Raw genomic sequence first — 23109 nt, forward strand, 5'->3', positions numbered from 1 at the left:
GACCCGTGATATAGGGGGGATCCGAACCCTCGGACGGGAGCGCCGCCGCGCTTCCCAAGCGGCGCACTATCCAGTGCGCCACCGGGCCGGCCCTAGCAAAGGAATTTTTAACTTGGATTTATGAACAACTTTTTTTTTATGCAAAACTTTATTTTTTATGTGCACATTTTCCTGGTCCATAGTTTGTTCATTCTATTTCCATAGCACATTAGACAAAGAAAATTATGCTTTTGATATTCTGTATATTCTAGAGTAAATAAAGTCAATTTGTAAAATAAAACAGCATTCTTTTATGAGTTTATAGATGGAAAAAACATATTCTTGAGAAGTAACTTCCATTTGCCTATGAAAAACTTATACTAACTTTACAATTAAGATGACTTTAAAAGTAGACATTACTAAGTCTCATAGGTAGAAAATGAGAACCATGTCCTTATCCTAATATCCAATGTTTCATAGATGGTTTTTAGTGGTAGAACTGGTAGAATCAAAGAGTGGTGTGTACTTAACAATGCTTTATACCAAAATTTCCATCCATGGTTGACAGATTTCCATTCGTTTTCTTCATGGAAAAAAAACCAAAATGTAAAGAAAGGACTCTTTTTCCTTTTGTCAGTTGAAGAGGCACTTGCCTGTTCTTTCCATTTATCTAGGAAAGACCAACCACATAATATTCACTCTTATTAATCTTCATTGAAGCATTCTTCCTTATTTTCTTTCCATTTATAACATTTTTTCTATTTCTTTTTCCTTCAGTTTTTTTTTCCCCCTACCACCAAGCCCTTTGGTTCTAATGAGCATTTAGTAAATGATTCCTAATGTGTTAAGTGCTGGCCACATAAGTGAAGAACAGTTACTGCCTTCATGGGCCTGTTGAAAGTGCTGAACCTCAGAGCTGCACTGTCTAAAAAGGTAGTCACAAACTACATGTGGTTATTGAGCGCTTGAAATGTGGCCAATCTGAGTGAAGATGTGCTTTAAGTGTAAAGTACACAATGGATTTCAATGTCTTAATATAAAAAAGTAAATATCTTATTAATAATTTTTTATATTCAGTACACTTTAAAATGATAGTATTTTGGATATATCAGGTTATATAAAATACATTGTCAAAATTAATTTCATCTGTTCCTTTTTACTTTGTTAATGTGTCCTCTAGAAAATTTAAATTTTCTTATGTGGCTCACCATATTTCTATTGAATAGCACTATATTAGATTACACATTGATTGAGGACAGGGGTTATATCTAAATTATTTTTGTGTCCTACAGGGAACCTACAGCATAGTAAACCCTCAGTAGGTATTTGCTGAATAAATAAATTATATTTTCACATGCACACACAGTACACACAGTTACTGCCTTCATGGATCTCAAGCCCACAGAAGGAGACTGTATTAAAAACATGTTTATTTGTTTCCTTAAAAGTTGTTTGTTTTCACTGTGAATAAGGCACTGTTTAGGCTGTAGTAATGTAAATGTGAATGAAGTTGGTTTTGCTGTCAAGGAATGTGCAGTCTAATGGGGAACGTAGACAAATAACAGACAATTGCAGTATACTGGAGGTGCCCAAAGGGGTTAAATATGTAGTGCTATGGGAACCCCTGTTAAGAATATATAAACTAGTCTTCCAAAGGTCAGGTCACACTTCCTGTGGAAGGGATATCTAATCTGAGAACCTGATGAACTAAATGAATTTAGCCAGGTGTAGCAGGGTGGAGGAATAGCATTTGAGGTATAGTGTACAGCAAGTGCAGAGGCCCAAAGGAATGAGGGGAAGTAATGCATTTGGAAAACTATGAGTTATTCCATATGGATGAAGTGTAAAATGAGAAAAGGATAGTAATAAGAGATGTGGTTGAAGAGGTAAGCAGGGGTCCGAGAGGTATCAAAGACCTGAGAAGTAAAAAGCCATCTGATCCCCTAACCCATGCAACCAATGATCTTTTTATTGCTCTGTAGTGTTGCCTTTCTCAGAATGTCATATAACTGGAGTTACACAGTACATATATTTAGACTGTCTCTTTTCATACTGGCTTCTTTCAGTTGGTGTCATATGCATTTAAGTTTCTTCCACATCTTTTCATGGCTTTGGTAGTTCATTTCTTTTTAGAACTGAATAACATTCCATTGTCTGGATGTATCACAGATGATTTATCCGTTCACTTACTGAAGGACATCTTAGTTGTTTCCAAGTTTGAGCAAGTATGACTAAAGCTGCTGTAGTGATACAGGAAAAATCAAAGGTATGTTTTTCCTACTCTCTACTCTCCACGCAGCACAATAATTCTGACACCAGATGTGTGGGGTTATTTCCCCACACACCATGCAATCAGTTCTGCAGATTCCAGTGGACAGCAACTGGGTGTCTGTCTTCCAATTCAGTTCTGACACTATCTACATGGAGGTAGTGTCAGATTCCACAGATTGAGTCCCCCAAGACTGCCTCTATTTCAGATGGCAGTGGTAAGTCCCAAGTTGTGGCCTGTGCTTCTCACCAACTGGCTATAAATTGAGGTTCCCATGACCCCCTCCTCGAGTTCAGTTAATTTGCTAGAGTAGCTTTCAGAACGCAGAGAAACACTTTATTGGCATTTACCCATTATTATAAACATTATTACAGATTAACAGCCAGATGGAAGAGATGCATAGGGTGAGGTATGGGAGAAGAGATGCATAGCTTCAATGCCCTCTTTAGGGGTGCCAATCTCCAGGAACCTCCATGTGTTCAGCTATCTGGAAGCTCTCTGGACCCAGTTGTTTTGGGTTTTTATGGAAGCTTCATTAAGTAGGCATGATTGATTATAAAATCATAAACCATTGGTGATCACCTCAACCTTCAACTCCTCTCTTTTCTCTGGAGGTTGGGTGGTAGGGCTGAAAATCCTAACCCCCAATCATGCCTTGGTTTTTCTGGTGGCCAGCCCCCATCCTGAAACTATAGAGTACCCCAGCCACCAGTCATCTTATTGTCATACAAAAGACACTCTTACCAGTCTGGCAATCCCAAGGGTTTTAGGAGCTGTATCAGAAAATGGGGATAAAGACCAAATACATATTTCACAATATCATGGCTGGATAAACATCTGTGCAGTTTTTATATGGACATTAGTTTCAACTTATTTGGGTAAATGCCACCGAGCACAATTGCTCGATGTTTTGGTAAGAGTATGTTTAATTTTGTAAGAAACCGCCAAACTGTCTTCCAAAGTGGCTGTACCATTTTGCCTTTTCACCAGCCTTGAATGACAATTCCTGTTGCTCCACATCCTCGGCAGCATTTGATGTTGTCGGTTTTTTGGATTTTAACCATTCTAATACATGTGTAGTGGAATCTGTTGTTGCTTTAATTTGCAGTTCCCTAATGACACATGATATTGAACATCTTTTCATATACTTACTTGCCATCTGGGTATCTTCTTTGGTGAGGTGTCTGTTTAGATCTTTCGCCCATTTTTTAATTGGGTTGTTTGTTTTCTGTTGTTGAGTTTTAAGAGTTCTTTGTATATTCTGGATAATAGTCTTTTATCACATGGGTTTTGCAAATATTTTCTCACAGTCTGTGGCTTGTCTTCTCATTTTCTTGTCATTGCCTTTTGAAGAGCAGAAGTCTTTAATTTTGGTGAAGTCCAACTTGTCAATTGTTTCTTTCATGAATCATGCCTTTGGTGTTGTATCTAAAGTCATTGCCATAGCCAAGGTCATCTTGGTTTTCTATGTTGTTTTTTAGGAGTTTTAAAATTTTGTGTTTTACATTTGGGTTAATTTTTGTAAAGAGTGTATGGTCTGTGTCAAGATTCATTTTTTTTGGACATGGATGTCCAGTTGTTTCAGCACCATTTGTTGAAAGGGTTGTTTTTATTCCATTGCACTGCCTTAGCTCCTTTTTCAAAGATCAGTTAACTATATTTATGTGGGCCTGTTTCTGGACTCTATTCTGTTCCATTGATCTATTTATATTTTCAATTATTAATACCACACCATCTTGATTATTGTAGCTTCATTATCAGTTTTGAAGTTGGCTAGTGTTAGTACTTCAACTTTGTTTTTTTTCCTTCAATATGGTGTTGGCTGTTCTGGGCCTTTTGCCTCTCCATATAAACTTTAGAATTAATTTGTTAATATTCACAAATTATTACACTGTCCTAGGCAATAGGAATATAAGAGGACTTTAAGATGGACAAAAATGTCTGACCTTATGGACCTTTCTAGTTAGAGAAACATTCTATTAGTGTGTAATGAATTTAATATTAGCTGGAAATGATCACCTGTAAATAATTTTTTCTTTAGTTTTTATTTATTTCCCTAGAACTTTTACTTCTATATAATGAGTATATGTAATGTACTATTTACATTTCTAAGTATACTTTTAAGCCAAATAGTAGCTGCCTTTTATTTAGCCTCTGTCACCTGTTAGGAACCCTACATGCTTTATTCTCCAAAAAACACTGCAAAATAGGCTTTCTTATTTCTATTTTATAGATGAGAAAACCAAGGCTTAGAGGTGGTAAGTAATTTACTTTAATCATGATACATAACTAGGAAGCAGGCAATCTGGGATTTAAGCCCAGGTCTGCTGCTAAAATCTGTATGTACTCTTTGTACTATATACCTCATTTCTAATTTTCTTGCATTTGCTCAGGACAAGTAACTTGCTTTTTTTTCTTTCCCAATAGCCACAACATGAAAACACTTCACTCCAGACTCCATTTTCAGAGCAGCCAGTGTCCCATTCCCAGCAAGACGAACTTGAGCACAAGCTTGCATCTACTGAGAAAGAGGTTTTACAGCTCAATGAGTTTCTCAAACAGAGAATAAGCCAATTTAGTGAAGAGAAGAAGAAACTGGAGGAAAAGGTAGGCACTTTTAATAAAGTTGCATTGGGTCAACAACATTCCTTCAACATATAATTATTTGTCATTTACCCTGTGGCAGATGTCATACCAGGTTATACATTTATGTTGAAGTGATTGATTTGTGGTAACTTTTGAAAAACTGTGTTACATGCAAAAACCAAGGATTTTCTTGATGGATAAAAATATCTCTGTATTTTCCAACTAATAATGAAACTATAAGTCAGTTGCCTATACCAGTAACTGTTCTCCTTTTCCTTATTGGGTCTGTCATTTCCTGTTTTTTCATGTTTGGCATAAAGATTTGGTAAATGAAATGAAACTGGTCTTTTTTTCATAATGATATGTCTTTAAGTTATTAAGCTGAAGACCCTGATTCATAATAAGTAGCTAAAACCCAGACACTCTCTCTCTCTCTCTCTCTCTCTCTCTCTCTCTCTCTCTCCTGTACATTTATTCGACCTTTCTGCCTTTATTAAAAGTATTTTCACATATTTCATCTCATCCCAGTAATTAAAGATTAAGTAGGACACATACTAGTCCTAATTTGTCGAAGAGGCACAGATTCTTGAGCTACTACTTAGTGGCAGTGGTATATCTCTCTTGATATACCCAGCTTATTTTTCTGTTAAGTGAGCCTTCCGTTCATGTGATCTTGGAGCGGGTCACCGTGATTTCTGCAGGCAGATTTGGCATTATTAATTCAGTACTCAGTTAATACCTTTTGTGTAAGTGTGTACATACACATGAGTTGACATTTAATCGAAGGGAGCAAGGAAATATTCATTGGTCATACACATGTGTGAGGAGTTAAAATAGTCCCTCACCTGAGACTTTTTAATTAAAAGATTGTGATGAAAATTAAGGATGGACCTAGAGAGAATTATATATTAAGTGAACCGAGTCAGGCACAGAAAGAGAAATATCACATGTTCTCACTTATTTGTGGCAGCTAAAAATAAATAAATACACAAAAAATTTGGCGGGGGAGGGAAGAAGACATAACAATTACAATTCATTTAAATTGATACGACAAGCAAACAGAAAGGACATTGTTGGGAGGGAGGGGGGAGAGGGAGGGAGGTTTCGGTAATTGGGCACAATAATCAACCACATTGTATAATGACAAAATAAAATAAAATTTGGAAGAAAAAAAAGTTAAAAAAAAGATTGTGATGAAAATTAAGATTCAGGGGATGAAAATTTTAAAGTACATTTTTGTTTTGTCTAAATTTTTTTCATCTTTTATTACTATTGGTCTCCAGTGCTTAAAAAAATCAATTTATGTGCTTACTATATATTTGACATCTCCTATGTGGATGTCTGCCTCATGGGAACTTTAAACTTTTCTTGTCCAAAACACAGTTCTTTTTTTTTTTTTTTTTCCTTTTTGTCTTTTTTCGTGACCGGCAACGGATCGCAACCCTCAGTGTCGCGCCCGTACTGGACCAGGACCGGCAACGGGATTGCAACCTTCGGTGTTGTGCCCGCACCTCGCTCAGCCAGTGAGCGGCCGGTCTGTGTGTGGGATCCGAACCCTCGGCGGGAGCGCTGCTGTGCTCCCAAGCGGCGCACTGTAGCAGTGCGCCACTGGGCTGGCCCCCAAAACACAGTTCTTAATTTGCCTTCTGACTGCCTTACTCTTTTCAAACAAAACAAAATAAAATTTTCTTCAGTGTTCATTTCTATATATTTAGCTACTCATGCTAGAAACTTTAGTAAATCTAATCAAGCCTGTCTTCTAAGTATGTGAAGAATTTGTTCATCACTACCAGCCTGGTCTAAGTCATCATCTCTTGGCAAAGCTTTTGTAATAACATCTTAAATGATATCTCTGAATTCACTCTTGCCCTGCCTATCTGCTGTCCCTTACTCCCAGTCACTTCTTTTGTTTTTGTTTTTTTGTGTGTGATTCTACGTATTTTACTTATTATACTTTTAAAAATTGAAGCATAATTTGTATATAGTAAAATGTATAGGTGGGTGTTTGGTTTGATGAGTATTGCTAATGGTACATACCCATATAATTACCACCCAAAATAAGATGCAAAACATTGCAATCCATTTCCTCCCATTCCATAGGTTGCCTTTCCATCTTGTTGATTGTTTCGTTTGCTGTGCAGAAGCTTTTTAGTTTGATGTAATCCCACTTGTTTTTGTTTTTGTTACCTATACTTTTGATGTCATATCCAAGAAATTATTAACAGGTCCCATGTCTAGAAGCTTATACTTCTGGGAATTTTAACAGTTTCTAGTCTTAGGTTTATGTCTTTAATCCATTGTGAGTTGATTTTTGTGTATGCTGTGATAAAAGTGTCCAATTCATTCTTTTACATGTGGATATCCAGTTTTCCTGACACCATTTATTAAAGAGGCTATCCTTTTCCTATTGTATATTTTTGTCAACTTTGTCAAAGATAAGTTGACCGTATATGTGTGGGTTTATTTTTGAGCTCCCTATTCTGTTCCATTTGTCTATATGTCTATTTTTATGCCAGTACCATGCTGTTTTGATTATTGTAGCTTTGTTTAATATATAATGAAATCAGGGAGTGTGATACCTCTAGCTTTGTTCTTCCTGCTCAAAATTACTTTGGCTATTCAGAATCTTTTGTGGTTCCATATGAATTTTAGGATTTTCTTTTTGTATTTCTGTAAAACATGCCATTGGGATTTTCATAGGGATTTTACTGAACGTGTAGATCACTTTGTGTAATATGGACATTTGAACACTGTTTTTCCAATCTGTGGACCTGGGATGTCTTTCCATTTATTTGTGTCTGCTTTAATTTCTTTCATTAGTGTTTTACGGTTTTCAATATACAAGTATTTTACTTCCTTGTTTAAGTTTATTCCAAAGTATTTTATTCTTTTTGATGCTATTGGAAATGAGATTGTTTTCTTAATTTCCTATTCAGATAGTTCAATCCTGTACAAATGAAACTGATTTTTGTATGTCGATTTTATATCCTACATCTTCATTGAATTCATTTAGTCTAACAGTTTTTTGGTGGAGTCTTTAAGGTTTTCTATACATAAGATCATGTCATCTGCAAACAGAGACAATTTTACTTCCTTTCTGATTTGGATGCCTTTAATTTCTTGCTCTTGCCTAATTGCTCTGGGTAGGACTTCCAGTACTGTGTTTAACAGGAGATGAAAGAGTAGGCATCTTTGCCTCATTCTGGATCTTAATTGCTTTCAGCTTTTCACCATTGAGTGTGATGTTAGCTGTGGCCTTTTCATAAATGGCATTTATCATGCTGAGGTAAGTGTTTTCTATACCAAATTTGTTGAGAGCTTTTATCATGAAAGGTGTTGAACTTTGTGAAATGCTTTTTCTGTATCTAATGAGATGATCATAAGATTTTTGTCCTTTATTCTGTTAATGTCGTATATAACATTGGTTGATTTGCATATGTTGAACCATCTTTGCATCCCAGTGGTAAATTTTACCTAGTCATGGTACCATGGTCCTTTTAATGTGCTGTTGAGTTTTGTTTGCTAATATTGTTGAGGATTTTTGCCTCTATGTGCATCATGGATATTAGCCTGTACTTTTCTTTTATATTTTAGGTTGAGCATCCCTAATCCAAAAATCTGAAATGCCCCCAAACTTAAAACTTTCTAAGCATCATCAAAGGAAATGTTCATTGGAGCTCTTCAGATTTTGGATTTTTAGATTAATGATGTTCAGCCAGTTAAGTATCTGCAAATATTCCAAAATTTGAAAAAGGATTGGAATTTGAAAACTCCTGGTTCTAAGCATTTTGGGTAAGGGATACTCAACTTGTAGTATCTTTCTCTGACTTTGGTATTAGGGTGACTTTGGACTTAGGAAGAGTTTGGAAGTGTTCCCTCTTTTTCTGTTTTTTTGGAAGAATTAAGAAGGATTGGTATTAATATATATTTTTAAATGTTTGGTAGAATTAACTGGTGAAGCCATTTGTCTTGGGCTTTCTTTGTTGGGAGTTTTTTTTTATTACTGATTCAATCTCCTTGTTTGTTATTGGTCTTAGTTTAGGCTTTCTATTTCTTCTTGATTCAGACTTGGTAGGTTTTATGATTCTAGCAATTATCCATTTATTCTAGGTCATTCAGTTTATCGGCATATAATTGTTCATAATAGTCACTTATGATTCTTTTTATTTCTGTGGCATCAGATGTAATGTCTTCCTCCTTAATTTTGATTTTATTTGAATCTTCTGTCTTTTATTCTTAGTCCAGCTAAGGGCTTGTCAATTTTGAAAAACCAGCTGTTAGTTTCATTGAGTTTTTTCTGTTTTTATATTCTCTTTTATTTATTTCTGTTATAATCTTTATTATTTTCTTTCTTCTGCTAATTTTGGATTTGTTCTTTTTCTGTTTACTCGAAGTATAAAGGTAGACTGTTTATTAGAAATCTTTCTTTTTTAATATAGGCATTTATTGCTGTAAACTTACATCTTGGTACTGCTTTTGCTGTGTCCCATGAGTTTTGGATTTTTGTTCTTCCCTCCTCCCCGGTGATATTTTCTAATTTCCTTTTTGATTTGTTCTTTGACCCAATAATTGCTTAAAGGTGGATTGTTGAATTTCCACATATTTGTGAATTTTCCTGTTTTCTTTCTGTTATTGACTTTGTTTCATTCTATTGTGATTGGAAAAGATACTTAGAATGATTTCAGTCATCTTAAATTTGTTAAAACTTGTTCCTGATCTAGCATGTGATCTGTCTTGGAGAATGTTCCATGTACATTTGAGAAGAATTAGTATTATGCTCTTGTTGGTTTGAATGTCTGTTAAGTCTGTGTTGTTCATTTCTGCTGTCTCCTTATTCATTTTCTGTCTGGATTCTCTCTCCACTACTGAGAGTAAGTTATTGAAGCCTTCTATTATTTTATTGCTGTATTTCTTCCTTCAGATCTGTGTTTTTTGTATTTATGTGTTTTGATATGGAGCGCATGTATATTTATAACTGTTGTATCTTTCTGTTGAATTAACCCTTATATCATTACATAATGACCTTCTTGGTATCTTTTAAAAGGTTTTTTTTGTCTAATATAAGTCTATTTTGTCTAATATAAGTATAGTCATCCCCGTTCTCTTTTGGTTACTACTTGCATGGAATATCTTTTTCCATCCCTTTACTTTCAACCTATGTGTGTCCTTAAATCTAAAAGATGCTTTAGTCAGAAACTTATCTTTAGTAGACAGCATATAGTTGGATCTTGTTTTTTAAATCCATTCAACCACTCTATATTTTTTGAATGTGGAGTTTAACCCATTTACATTTAAAGTAGTTATTGGTAGGTAGGGGCTTACTATTGTTATTATTAGTTGTTTTCTGTCAGTTTTGTAGTCGTTTTGTCCCTTTTTTCATCTCTTGCTGTTTCCTTATGTGTTTTGTTGAGTTTTTTTTTTTTTGGTATTAATATGCTTTAATTACTTTTTCTTTTGTATATATTCTATAGATATTTTCTTTGTGGTTATCAGGGACTTATGTAAAATATATTTGTAATTATTTTAAGATGATAACTTCAGTCACATAAAAAAATTCTACACTTCTGCCCCCACATGCTTTACGTTATTGATACTACTGTTCACATCTTTATATAGCATGTCCAGTGACATTTTTACATTTATAGTTATTTTAAATTTTTAGTTATTTTTCTCTTAACATTTTAGTATTAGAAGTGATCTATCCACCACTGTTATAATATTACATTATTCTAACCTCATCTATATATTTACCTTTACCAGGAAGTTTTATACTTTCAAATGCTTTTGTATTACTGTTTAGCATCCTTTTATTTCAACTTAAAGAATTTCCTTTAACATTTCTTATAAGGCAGGTCTGGTAATAATAAACTCTCTCAGCTTTTGTTTGTCTGGGAAAATCTTGATCTCTTCTTCATTTCTGAGGAACATTTTTGCTGAGTATAGTATCCTTTGTTGGCAGATGTTTTTCTTTCAGCATTCTGAATATATCATCTCACTTTCTCCTAGCCTGCTAGTTTTCCACTGAGAAGTCTGCTGATAGTCTTACTAGGGTCCTTTTGTATATGACAAGTCATTTTTCTCTTGACGCTTTCAAAATTCTGTTTTTAACATTTGACAATTTTATAATAATGTTCCTTGGTGTGAATTTTTGGGGGCTTATATTTTGGGTCCCATTGGGCCACCTGGATCTGGACATTCATTTTCTTCCCCAGATTTGGGAAGTTTTCAGCCATAATTACTTTGAATAAGCTTTCTTTTCCTATTTCTCATCTATTTTGGAGCTCCCATAATTTGTATATTGCTCTGCTTGATGGTATCCCATAACTTCTTTAAGCTTTCTTTAGTTCATCATTCATTTTGTTCCTCTGACTGTATGTATAATTCCTAAAGCTCTTTGAATCTGACTGTCCTTTCTTCTGCTTACTCTAGTCTGCTTTTCAACCCCTCTAATGAAATTTTCAGTTCATTTGTGGTATTCTTCAGCTCCAAGATTTCTGTTTAGTATTTCAAAATATTTCTGTATTTGTTGAAATTTTTACTTTGTTCATTCATTGTTCTCCTGACATTGTTGAGCATCTTTATGTGAGTTACTTTGAATATCTGTTAGGTGAATCATATATCTTAGTTTTATTAGGTTTGGTTTCAGGCTATTTATTTCATTTCTTTGTTTTGGACATATCTTCTCGTTTGTTCAGTTTTGCTTGATTCTTTAAGTTGGTATCTGTGAATTACATAAAACAGCTACCTGTCTCTATCTTCATGGACTGGCTTTGTACAGGAAAATATCCTCCTTAATCAGCCTGGCCAGATATTTTGGGGGCTTTTTGTACCTTTGTACTTGTCCTACACACTTTCTTTGTTCTTAGCACGCCAGGCTTCAAGAGTATGCCAGGTCCCTTCAGTGCTTTGAGACAAGTAAAATAGTCCCTCTGGCAGCCTTCTGAAAAGTTGAGTTGTGGGATGCTCTGTTAAATGCTTTCCATTTGGGGGAGAAGTTTGGATCTCCAGTTTTTTACGCATTTGCGGGGTGCTGAGCTGGGGGGATGGACTGTGGCAACTGATAGCCTAAATTGCCATCTCTGATCTCACTGATCTGATTTCACTGGTCCCCAGGCAGCTAGAGCATGATGGGTTCCTTTTGTGCTCCAGGATAGGAAAGACAGAAATCAGTCATCTGAGCAGCCCCCAGAAAAGTTGGGGTGTTGAATGTGCAGTCCAACTATTTCCTTTCACGGTGGGTTTCCTCCTGATCATATTATGCTGTGCTGGTGGTAGGTATTATGGTGTGATGGTGTCTCAAATTTCCTTACTGGCTTTGATGTGGCTGGTTTTATATACATCTAGGATATAGAAGCCTAGGATTTCTTAAAAGGGAATTAGTCCACTTTTTTTTTTTTTGGTTGTTGAATTGATGTGTTGGTGGGGGAAGGAGAGCTTAGGTTTTCATATTTTGCCATCTTGCTCATGTCACTCTCCACTGTCTTTAAAATAAAAATCAAATTCTTCCCATGGCCTGAAAGGTGATGCCTAGTTATATATCCTCAGACTTTGCCAACCTTATTCTGGTTAACTGTGTCTTGATACACTGTGTCTTACAGTTGCTCAAACAAGTCAGGCTTTGTTTTTGGCATAAAGATATTTACACAAAATGGCCTTTTTGCCTGGTAAATCCTTGGCTTTTTTCTCCTTTCACTTCATAGTCACTCATTCATTTTTTCAAGTCTCAGCTTAATATTGTTTTCCCTCTAGCCCTCCTTTAATATTCTTATAGCATTTTGTTCATTTTTCCAGCACTTAACCTAATTTTTTTTTTTTTTTTGTGACTGGTAAGGGGATCGCAACCCTTGGTGTGGTGTCGCCTGCACAGCGCTCAGCCAGTGAGCGCACCAGCCATTCCTATATAGGATCCAAACCCGTGGCGGGAGCATTGCTGCGCTCCCAGCACCGCACTCTCCCGAGTGCGCCATGGGCTCGGCCCCTAATTTTTAATAATAATTTTTCATATTTCTCTGTAAGCCTCATGAAGGCAGAGACTCTATCCAAGTATGCCACCGTGGCACATGCAGCACTGGTCAGGGAGTCTGGCGTAATGAATGAATGAATTATCTCAAGTAATTTTTGCCAAGAGGGGAGAAAAAACAGTGAGGTAGCCCCAAGTAAAAGGCTAGGGAAAGAACAATGAGAGAGAGAGAGAGAGATCAAAAATGTCAGAGTGGGTACATGATAGAGCAAGTTCCTAAGTGATATAGGGAAAGGCTGATAACAGATGCCAAGATGGTAGAGTTACTCTTGGAAAAGAAGAAAAATATATTATCTGTGAGTGAGGCAATTAAGAATGGAAATGTATGTACCAGGGACACTTGAGGAAAAGGGGTGACTGTAGAAAGAGGATAGAGTTTGTGTCAGAGGACATGGAGTTGACTTGAGTTCTTGAAGGGAGTGCAGAGGTTAGGACATAGGTTCATTGATAACAAATCAACTAAATAGCACTCTGGGCCCATGTGAGATTGGATCCCATTGTTCCCTTTTACATGTACTCTCTGTGATCCTGATCAAGACCTATTCCATGAAAGAAAAACATTTGCTGTTATAATAATAGAAGTTACCCTTTGATGAGCTCTTTCTTGTATGAGACAGCATGTTAATGTGCATTCAGTGCATTTTCTTATTTAATTCTAATCCTCACAAAACCCCTATGAGTTATCTTATACGCTCATTTTAAAATTGAGGTAACTGAATCTCTGAGAGTTGAGTGATTTGTCCAGGTGCATATAGCTAGAAGTTTTTGAAAAGCTATGAGTAAAATTTGAGACAGTTTAACTCTATAGCTCATGCTTTGGTTCTAATAATAATGATTTATAAAAAATTTAGAGGAAAACATTTACTCACTCACCTATTTTGCTCTAATAATTGTGTCTAAAATAAAGAAAAACAACTATTTGTAAACCTCTTCTAAAACATGGCCCTGTTGCCTTGTAGGAATGATCTCAGTATTATATGATACCTCTTTGAAAGGAAAAACTTAACCTTTTATAAATAGAATAGGGAAGATTTATTAGTGATAACCTCATTTACCTGGAGGTAATTTCTGCAGTTCAGACTTCCATGACTTCTGTTAATTTGAAACAACATAAAACTTGGCAGCTTAAAAAAAAAAGAAAGAAAAAACCTGCAAAAAACAAAGAGTTACTCATCAGTGAGCAGGGTTGAAAAACCCTAAGACCCAGTGATTATGTGTGATAAACATGTGATCAACAAATAACAGAGATGGTGTCCAATAGAAGAGAGCTGGCAGAAATTTGGGATCAAGGACAGCAAACTTGACATGACAGTAAAGAAGACAGTTGGCCAACCAAAAGAAAAAGAAAACTAGGAAATCTTTGCATGCACACAATTTGGCTGACCTATTCCAATCACTGCTTTTTGAGGCATCATTGTGTCACAGTTAAGACACTTAAACAACTTTATGTAAATTAGAGAGCATTGGTAAAAATAGGCTGGTTAGTCACATTTACTTCTGTACGTTACAGGGTCGTTTGCTAAGGCAAGAGCAAGCTTGGCTGAGGGGGAATCCAAGGACAGCTGGTTGCTAGAAAACTTATGAGAACTGGATAATGAGTTGTATGGAAGAATTAAGAACACTGACTTTCAGTCAGACGATCTAGATTCAAATTCCAGCTTTGACTCTCTGCCTTGTTGTTAAGTCACTAAAGATCTCTGGGCCTCATAATTAAAAAGGGAATTGTATTATATGGTCTTTCAGATCACCACCAATGCCCACAGTGTGTGAGTTTTTCCATTCTGATAGATCACAGGTTAAACTCTCATACCAGCATATTCACCTTTAATCCTAAGAGAGCCCCAATAAATATTAGGTTTGTCTGTTTACCAGTGTTGCTTCTTACCCAAAGTAATAAATGGATCCTAATGTCATTGATGAAATGAGATGTGATTAATTTTTCCAACTGAAATTGTTTTAATAAAAATTGTTATGTTAGACCTGAAAGAGATTAGCTAAGGCATGAAAGAACTAGACTGTAGACAAGTGTTAGTTTTAATAAAATTTGAAAGAGTAATTCATTATACTGCTCGTTACTGCCAGTTATTTTTCTGATGAATATGGGGAAGCCTATAAAATATTTTAGAGTACTAAAAGTTTCTAAAAGAGCATTAACTATTTGGAAGACTAGAAATTTAAGGTAAATATGAGTCTAGAGTTTACTTTTTAGCAACTATTTTTGTATACAGTTTGTTCTTAAGTATGAGAGAGCTTTAAATATTAGATGTCAAATTTAAAGATGGTATATTTCAGGTGGTAAGGTGAAAAAAGTTTGTATATAAGAATCTAACGTTCAGCCTATACAAATTGGGATTTGCTAAGATCATGTATTTTATGTGTTCTATAGTAGGTGTTCAGTTAGCATATTTTATCAATCCTAAAATATCATCAATGGTAAGGCACCTTTATTTTGTGGTTTTTAGAAAGAAAATATGCTGCAAATTTAATTATCACATAGTGCCTTAATGGTAGTCTTGCTTGAGGTGTGAGTTGGTTTCTTTAGTCCCTTATCTGTTCCTGGGTATTTAGTAAGTTCCCCTGGCTTTGGTTTCATTGTTTTAGTACATGATAAGCAATTCCTTATCCAGTCTGTTAGTAACAAAACAGCTTTAATTGCTTGTAGGTACCTAGGTACTTCCCTCCTAAGTTCACATGCATTTGGATGTAGCTTTGCAAAAAACAGGAATGGGAGTCATTCCTCCAACGATGAATACTTGCTTCACTGATTTCAATTATACCCTTTGGCTTTTTTTTCTGTGCTATTTTGGGTACCCAATAACTTTTTTCAATTCCAAATTATAATGTAACATTTTGAGTTTAAACATCATTGAAACTCAACACATAGGTTCAACATATACATAACACTATTGAAATGACAGTTAATCTACGTCTCTACCACCCTGAACGTGCCACATCTCATCTGAAATCACAAAGTTATGAACAGTCTTGACCAAATTTGTACATGTGCGGGCAATAAAAACTACGTTATTATTGCCGCCTGGTTGACTGCAATTTATAGGATGCCATCAGTTGTAAAAGCAGACAACCCCAAAACTCTTGATTTTCGTGATATGAGAATGCAGAAAGATGTGAATCTTGGGATGAAATAAGGTGAGTCTGAATTCAGTAGGTAGTGGTTTTCACTAAAACCTGGAATTTGTTGGTGAATTCAGTGAGGCCTAAGTTTGAAATGTTGGTTTTGTTATTTTTTTTGATGACTTAAAATTGCTGAAGATTCACAATCTTTTTCTTTAGCTTAAAACCAGAGACAGATATATCAATAGCCTGAAAAAGAAATGCCAGAAAGAATCTGAACAAAACAAAGAAAAACAGAGAAGAATTGAGACCTTGGAAAAGTATCTGGCTGATCTTCCAACTCTAGATGATGTGCAGAGTCAGAGTCTACAGGTAATGTGAAATAAAATGCTCATCTTTTAAATGACATGAAAACATGTTATTTTTAAACTGACTCTCTAGAAATTTGGTTAATTATAAATTAAATCTATGTATTTAATTGCTATTTTTAGGATTTAACTTTAATCAGAAACTTTGTTCATCTAAGCACAAATAGATCTTTCTTCTCATCAATTAATATATGATTACCTTCCTAATGAACCTGTGTGGTAACTCTTTCACTTAAGCCTTCTACTCTAAGAGGTAATAACCTCTGCCTTGTACACACACATGCACACACCCCATTTCTCGCTTTTCCTAATATTCTCTGGGATTCACCAAGCCTCAACAAGATCTTTTGTTGGCTGTCTTTCTAGGTATTTGACTTATTTTCTTTATTCTTCTTAACTTTTTCATAAATGCTTCCTAATACCTTGATCAGTGACCTCCATTCACTCCTCACACTTTTCTTCCAACTGCTTTCCTTTTTAACAATACCTCATTCACAGTCTTTCTACCAACTCTGGTGATGCCTACCCTCTCGAAACTTTATTTATAAATTCATTAAATCTACTCTTCAGTCTTTTCCCAAAGTTTTTCTAACCCAGGGATCCTTAGCCTCAGCACTATTAACATTTGGGGGCAGATAATTTTTTGTTACAGGGATCTGCCCTGGGCATTGAAGGATGTATATTTCCACATCAGCATTTCTGGCCTCTACCTAGTAGATGCCAACAGCACTGCTTCTTCCCCTCTCTCCCAAACCACAACTTTCTACAGACACTTCCAAATGTTCCTGGCTTAGGGTTGGGGGTGGGAGGGTCACCTATCACCTCCAGTTCAGAATTATTATTATTATTTTTATTTTTTTATTTTTATTTTTCCCTTTTTGTCTTTTTTCGTGACCGGCAACGGATCGCAACCCTGCCGGTGAGCGGCCAGTCTGTATGTGGGATCCGAACCCTCGGCCGGAGCATCGCCGCGCTCCCAAGCGGCGCACTGTAGCAGTGCGCCACCAGGCCGGCCCCAGAATTATTGATCAAATCCATGGAGTGTCATTATTTTGCATCCTTTAAGACCTACATATCATTCTCTGTTTACTTTATATTAATTTATAAGTTGTAAAACAAAGAGAGGTTAAAGTCAGGAAGGAATTTAAGGACCACAGGAGGTTGCATGAGCAGGAACAGAGAGTAATATAGATGAAGAAACATAAGATCATACTACACTCATTAGGATGGCTACTATTGAGGATCTTGAAAAGATGTTTATACGCTATGTTTTTAACAGCATCATTCACAATAGCCAAAAAGTGGAAGTAGTCCAAGAGTCCATGGATGGATGAATGGATAAATAAAAGGTGGTATATACATACAATGGAATATTATTCAACCTTAAAAATGAAGGAAATTCTGACACAACAACATGGATTAACCTGGAGGACATTTTGCTAAGTGAAATAAGCCAGTCACAAAAAGACACTGTATGATTTCACTTATATGTGGTACCTAGAGTAGTAAAATCATAGGGACAGAAAGTAGAAGGGTGGTCACCAGGGGATGGGGGGAGGAGTGGATGGGTAGTTGTTCAATGGGTGTAGAGTTTCAGTTATGCAAGATTAAGTGTTCTGGAGATTAGTTGAACAGCAGTGTGAATGTATGTACTTAACACTACCATACTGTACACTTAAAAATGGTTAAGATGGTAAGATGGTAAGTTTTTTGTTATATATATTTTATCACAAAAGTAAAATTTTAAATGAGATTATTAACCTTTCTCTTTCTGTCTTCTAAAATTTCTAACCCTATTCTCTTTCTTCATAATCCCATTCTCCCGACTTCCTTCTGCCCAAAAGAAGAGATGGAGTGTTAAGTACTCTAGATTAAATAAAGATGGTATGATTTTAGCTATAAGTTTATTAATCCTTGAGAACACAACAATAATTTCTAATAGAAAATTTCTCCTTAGCTGCAAGTTCTAGAAGAAAAAAATAAAAATTTGCAAGAGACTTTGATAGATACAGAAAAAAAGCTTGAAGAGATCAAAAAACAGTGTCAAGATAAAGAGGCACAGTTAATATGCCAGAAAAAGAGAGAAAAGGAGTTAGTAACTACCGTTCAGAGGTAAGAAAACTTTTAGAATTTTTTTACATTATTTTTAAGTTATTCATGTTTTTCATAAAGACCTTCACTTAAAATACCTTAATTTATAATTATTACTTTATCATTATTCTCTTTATTTTAAAGATGTACTGTTAAGAACCAGAAGTATAATTTCATTGAAAGAGGTTTTCTCAGTTGTGATTTAACATTTTAAAGCAACATACCAATATCTTGCCAAAGGTTTTAAATGAGAATAGTAAAAAAGAAAGAAACAAATAAAAAACCTCAATTGAAGACTGAAAATATTAACACAAACCCTTTATCTGATGACTTTTTTAAAAAAGAAAAAAGTAAAAATTCTGAATAACTGAAAAGGGACCAGCAAGTACTTAAACTGTACTCCTTAATGGGATATGCCAAAGTGAAGTAATGGACTCCTATTTTCCCTTTTCCCTTTCCGTGCAGTTTTTCCTTGTACCTTTTAGATTTACTCACCTATCTTGCCTCATGGGACTCCTCTCTTTTAAATGAATACAGTTAGAATTACAGTAATATCACTTGTCGTTAGTATTTTTAGTTTGTGTATTTAAGTTTGGAAATTAATACTGGATTCTTAAAAATCCTAGAAAACTATGTTATATGCATAGGCATGTATTCTCTTGTAAAACTTAAAGCAGAATATTATCAGCTATAAATAGATAACACTAGCCAGAAGAATAGGAAGACAAAGGAACAAAAAATTAAATATAAGAAATACATTCTTTATGCTATATCAATTATACGACTCAATGTATTCTCGGCTTTTAAATCAAAATCCATCTGATTCCATGTTAATTCCATGTAATTGCTTTACTACTACTTTCAAAGTCATAAATATGTCTGATCTACTTTTTATTCTTGGATTTCAATGTAGAAAATTTTTGATTTCTGGGAAAATTCAGTCTTCAGTGTTACTGATCTCAGCTCCAAAAAAATCATACATTTTTTATTCTACCTTTATTTTCCTCCTGTTTTCTGCTTTTTTTTTGCTCTTTAATTTTCCTTATAACATCACATCTTATTCCTTATTCACTAGTCTCAAAACAGCTTCCTGATCTTCACCAATTCAACCATATTACTTTTATCTTTATTGATAAAACGAAGAGACAATTTATCTATTCTGTCTTGTAGAGCATTTTGATCATAAATTTAAGCTGTGTTGTTTTAAGAACAGAATTAGCAACACCTGAAAATAATTGGAATATTGTTTTGTTATATATTTATATGATTTTATATTTTCTCTTTGATTTAGACTTTCTCTTTTATTAGGTTTTTGGAGAACACTGAGCCTAGTGCTCTTGAGTTGGAAAGATTTAGTATAGTGCATTTCAGAAAACATTTTTCATTTAAAAAAATTTTTTTATTGAAACATTGTACATATTTATGGGGTTCAGAGTTGTGTTTCAATACATGTATACAATGTGTGCTCATCTATTCAGGGTAATTAGCCTATGCATCATTGCAAACATTTTTCATTTTTAAACTTTATCTTGATGTGTGAGATGATATCATCCCAGAAAATTTCTCTTGATTTCAGATAGATATAAAGGACTAAAGAAGTTTTCCTGTAATTCTTGAATACTTGTATGGCTGTGGTGTCACTTGACTTTGAGTGGTGGGATGATATCTTATTTTCCTTAGCTCTATAGTTTTAATATTCCTTAAGTTCCAAAAGAACTTCAGATGTATATGTGACTGTAAATTATATCATTATATTTATCTGTTTTTAAATAATATTTCTAAGCTTCTTGCTTTATGATTACTTAAGAATTTTGTAATTTATAAATTAAGAAAAGCTTTCCATTAAAAGTGAAAATTAAAGTGAAATATGTGGATGGGATCCCTAGTAATGCAATAAGTACCTCTGCTATTCAAGAGATTTATACTTTTTAAAGTGAGCATGTTAAATAACCTAAAAATGTATACATGAAAGAAAACTAATTTGGTATTTTGCCATGACAGAGTACATTTTCCCCTATCCATAACTGGCTCATTTTTTTAATTTGAATGACTTTAATATTTTAATGCATTTTATTTTTGTTGAAATGTTATAAATGCATGAAAGTAGTATCGTGACACCAAATTGGGAAAAAACTTATTCTGAAATAAAAATAATTTTTCACTGAAGACTGAAAAAACAAGTACTTTATGACAAGTAGCAGCAATATACTATGATTGATAATACATAAAAAGTCTCTGGTGCCATTATTGATAAACATATCTGAAGCTCTTATAGTATCATTTAGGACTGTCAGTTCTTAGTCCACAATCTAGATATGGCATTTATTATTATTTTTTTTAGAAGAGAGAGAAAGCATGGGATAGCCATAATACTTGAAAGAAGAAAAATAATGAAACTATCAAAACCCAAATTATAAGTTTTTCTTTTAGTACTTTGCAACTCTTGAGTGTGATTACAAGCTAAAGTAGAACTATTCCTATGTTTCTCGCTGATTTTGGTCATTATTGTTAATGATATGATTCCTTTAACCCAATATTAGTATTCTTTCTCTATCAAAGCTAGCACCTTTCCCCCCCATAACCCTTTTATTTTTAATGTGCTTTCTTTTGTTTTTTCCTCTTCTATAATGCAACTCTGTGCCATGGATAGCATGAAGAACTGCTAGATCAAGTTATAAATGTAGTCGATTGCTGTAGCAGGTTGCTGTTCTTACTAATGGAGGAGCAATGTGATTCTGCTCGTTTAGGCAACAACTATCCTTACAGGCAAACTTTTGCTGGGCTTAGAATAGGTAAAAGGGTTGGGCTGGCCCGGTGGCGCACTGCTACAGTGCGCCGCTTGGGAGTGCGGCAGGCGCTCCCGCCAGGGTTCGGATCCCACATACAGACCGGTTCCCGCTCACTGGCTGAGCGAGGTGCGGGTGCGACACCGAGGGTTGCGATCCCATTGCCGGTCCCAGTCCGGTATGGGTGCGACACTGAGGGTTGCGATCCGTTGCCGGACACGAAAAAAGACAAAAAAAAAAAAAAAGAAAGAAAGAATAGGTAAAAGGGTAAAAGATTTATGTCCATATTCTTAGGTTCTCTGCCACAATCATGTTAATCAAGGAACTCTTTGCTTTTAGGGGAGAGGGAGAGAACAGGGATTAGATTGCAGAGGTCATATTTGGGTAACAAAAGGGGGCTGAAGGTGCCTAAGGATATCACATACTAAGAAACTCTGGACTCTGGTCTCAGATTTGCTATTTTTGAAAAGATGATCAGCCTCTAGCTAATTATGGACCCTTCTTATTTGTATAAAATACAGATACTCATACATATTCATATACTTTCTATGGGACTTAATTTTTTCATTAAAAAATATTATAGACCATAAAAAGGGACATCATTTATGTTGAAATAATCTACCAAAATCAGCAAAGAGAGCTTAAACTTATATTCTTTATATAATTATGTCTCTAAAAAATAGTTTGCAACAAAAAGTAGAAAAATGCCTTGAAGATGGAATTCGCCTTCCCATGTTAGATGCAAAACAGCTTCAGAATGAAAATGATAATCTCAGAGAACAAAATGAGACTGCTAGTAAGGTCAGTAGATACCTTTAATAATAAACATGAGATCTATACTGCATGAATATGTGTGTATGTATATATAATTTATAGTTATTTTATGTGGTTTATATTTTTGGTAATATTCAATAACATAGAATTTTTAATTTGAATGTTTTTATTTGGAAAGAAAATAGCAATTTAAACAAACTTAAATAATTTAAATAGTCAAAACAGAAGGATATGTTTTTCCTTCCTAAATTATTCAAAGTCCATCTCAAAGTTATTTTTATAAATTGCATAAATTAGAGAAAAATTTTATCAAGAACTAAAGGAAGACTTTTGCAGTTTTATATATGTGTCATCCAATTCATATTGCTATTTAAAGGATTCTTGGTATGAATATTTTTGTTAAAAAAGACCCTTTAAAAATTTATAATTCTCTTTTTTGTTGTTTTCTTGAGATATTGGTACTTTTAAAAGCAATGGAAAAATGATTTAATTCAGACTGATTTATTTCCTGTCTTTTAGATAATAAACAGCCAACAAGATGAGATTGACAGAATGATTTTAGAAATTCAGGTAAGGAATATTTTGTACTTAATTTAGCTGTATGTTGATTTACTCTTAATGCTTACATAACCTAAAAATATTAAAACATACATGTATTTGTATGAAAAAGGTAATACTAATAGCACTGGAAGTGAAGTTGCAAATTCTTTAATATTAATCTTCCAGAATTTTAGAAAGAAAATGCTATTAATTCAAAAAATTATGAAGATTGTTCTCTATTACTTGCCTCTCCCTCTCTTTTTAATTTGATGTAGTCTGTCTCTACTACTGAGAACACATTTAGTTGAGGTCATCAGTGATCTAATTATGAGACATAGTGGACTGTTTTTAGTCCAGATATTGTATGATCTTTATACATTATTACCATCTAGAAACACATCTACAGCCCCACCCTTTCCATCATATGCTCCTTCCCTTCATCACATTATTTTTAGCGTTCTATAATGAGCTCCTTTTCTCTGCTCTATCCCTTAAATCTTGGTATCCTACAAGCATTTCTCTGTCCTTTCCCTGGTATTCCCATTGATACTGCCTAACATCGAGATCCCTATTATCACTCTCTTTTTTCCTATATGGTTTTCTCTGTCTTCCAGTGTGCTT

The 23109-nt window shown here is 34.7% G+C and overlaps 1 protein-coding gene across 1 annotated transcript in view; it reads left to right on the forward strand.

Annotated features, from left to right (window-relative positions):
* Window positions 1-22518, forward strand: part of CEP85L (centrosomal protein 85kDa-like) — a gene marked incomplete at its 3' end in the record, with an annotated part of 121305 nt that extends 98787 nt beyond the window's left edge. The window contains exons 6-10 of the mRNA XM_008583299.1: window positions 4676-4855; window positions 16149-16301; window positions 18255-18409; window positions 21858-21975; window positions 22468-22518. Coding sequence (XP_008581521.1) covers window positions 4676-4855; window positions 16149-16301; window positions 18255-18409; window positions 21858-21975; window positions 22468-22518 — 657 coding nt within the window. The remainder of the gene's footprint in view (window positions 1-4675; window positions 4856-16148; window positions 16302-18254; window positions 18410-21857; window positions 21976-22467) is intronic.
* Window positions 22519-23109: the final 591 nt, after the last annotated feature.

Source organism: Galeopterus variegatus, unplaced genomic scaffold (genome assembly GCF_000696425.1).
Source record: "Galeopterus variegatus unplaced genomic scaffold, G_variegatus-3.0.2 Scaffold96, whole genome shotgun sequence".
Taxonomy (NCBI): domain Eukaryota; kingdom Metazoa; phylum Chordata; class Mammalia; order Dermoptera; family Cynocephalidae; genus Galeopterus; species Galeopterus variegatus.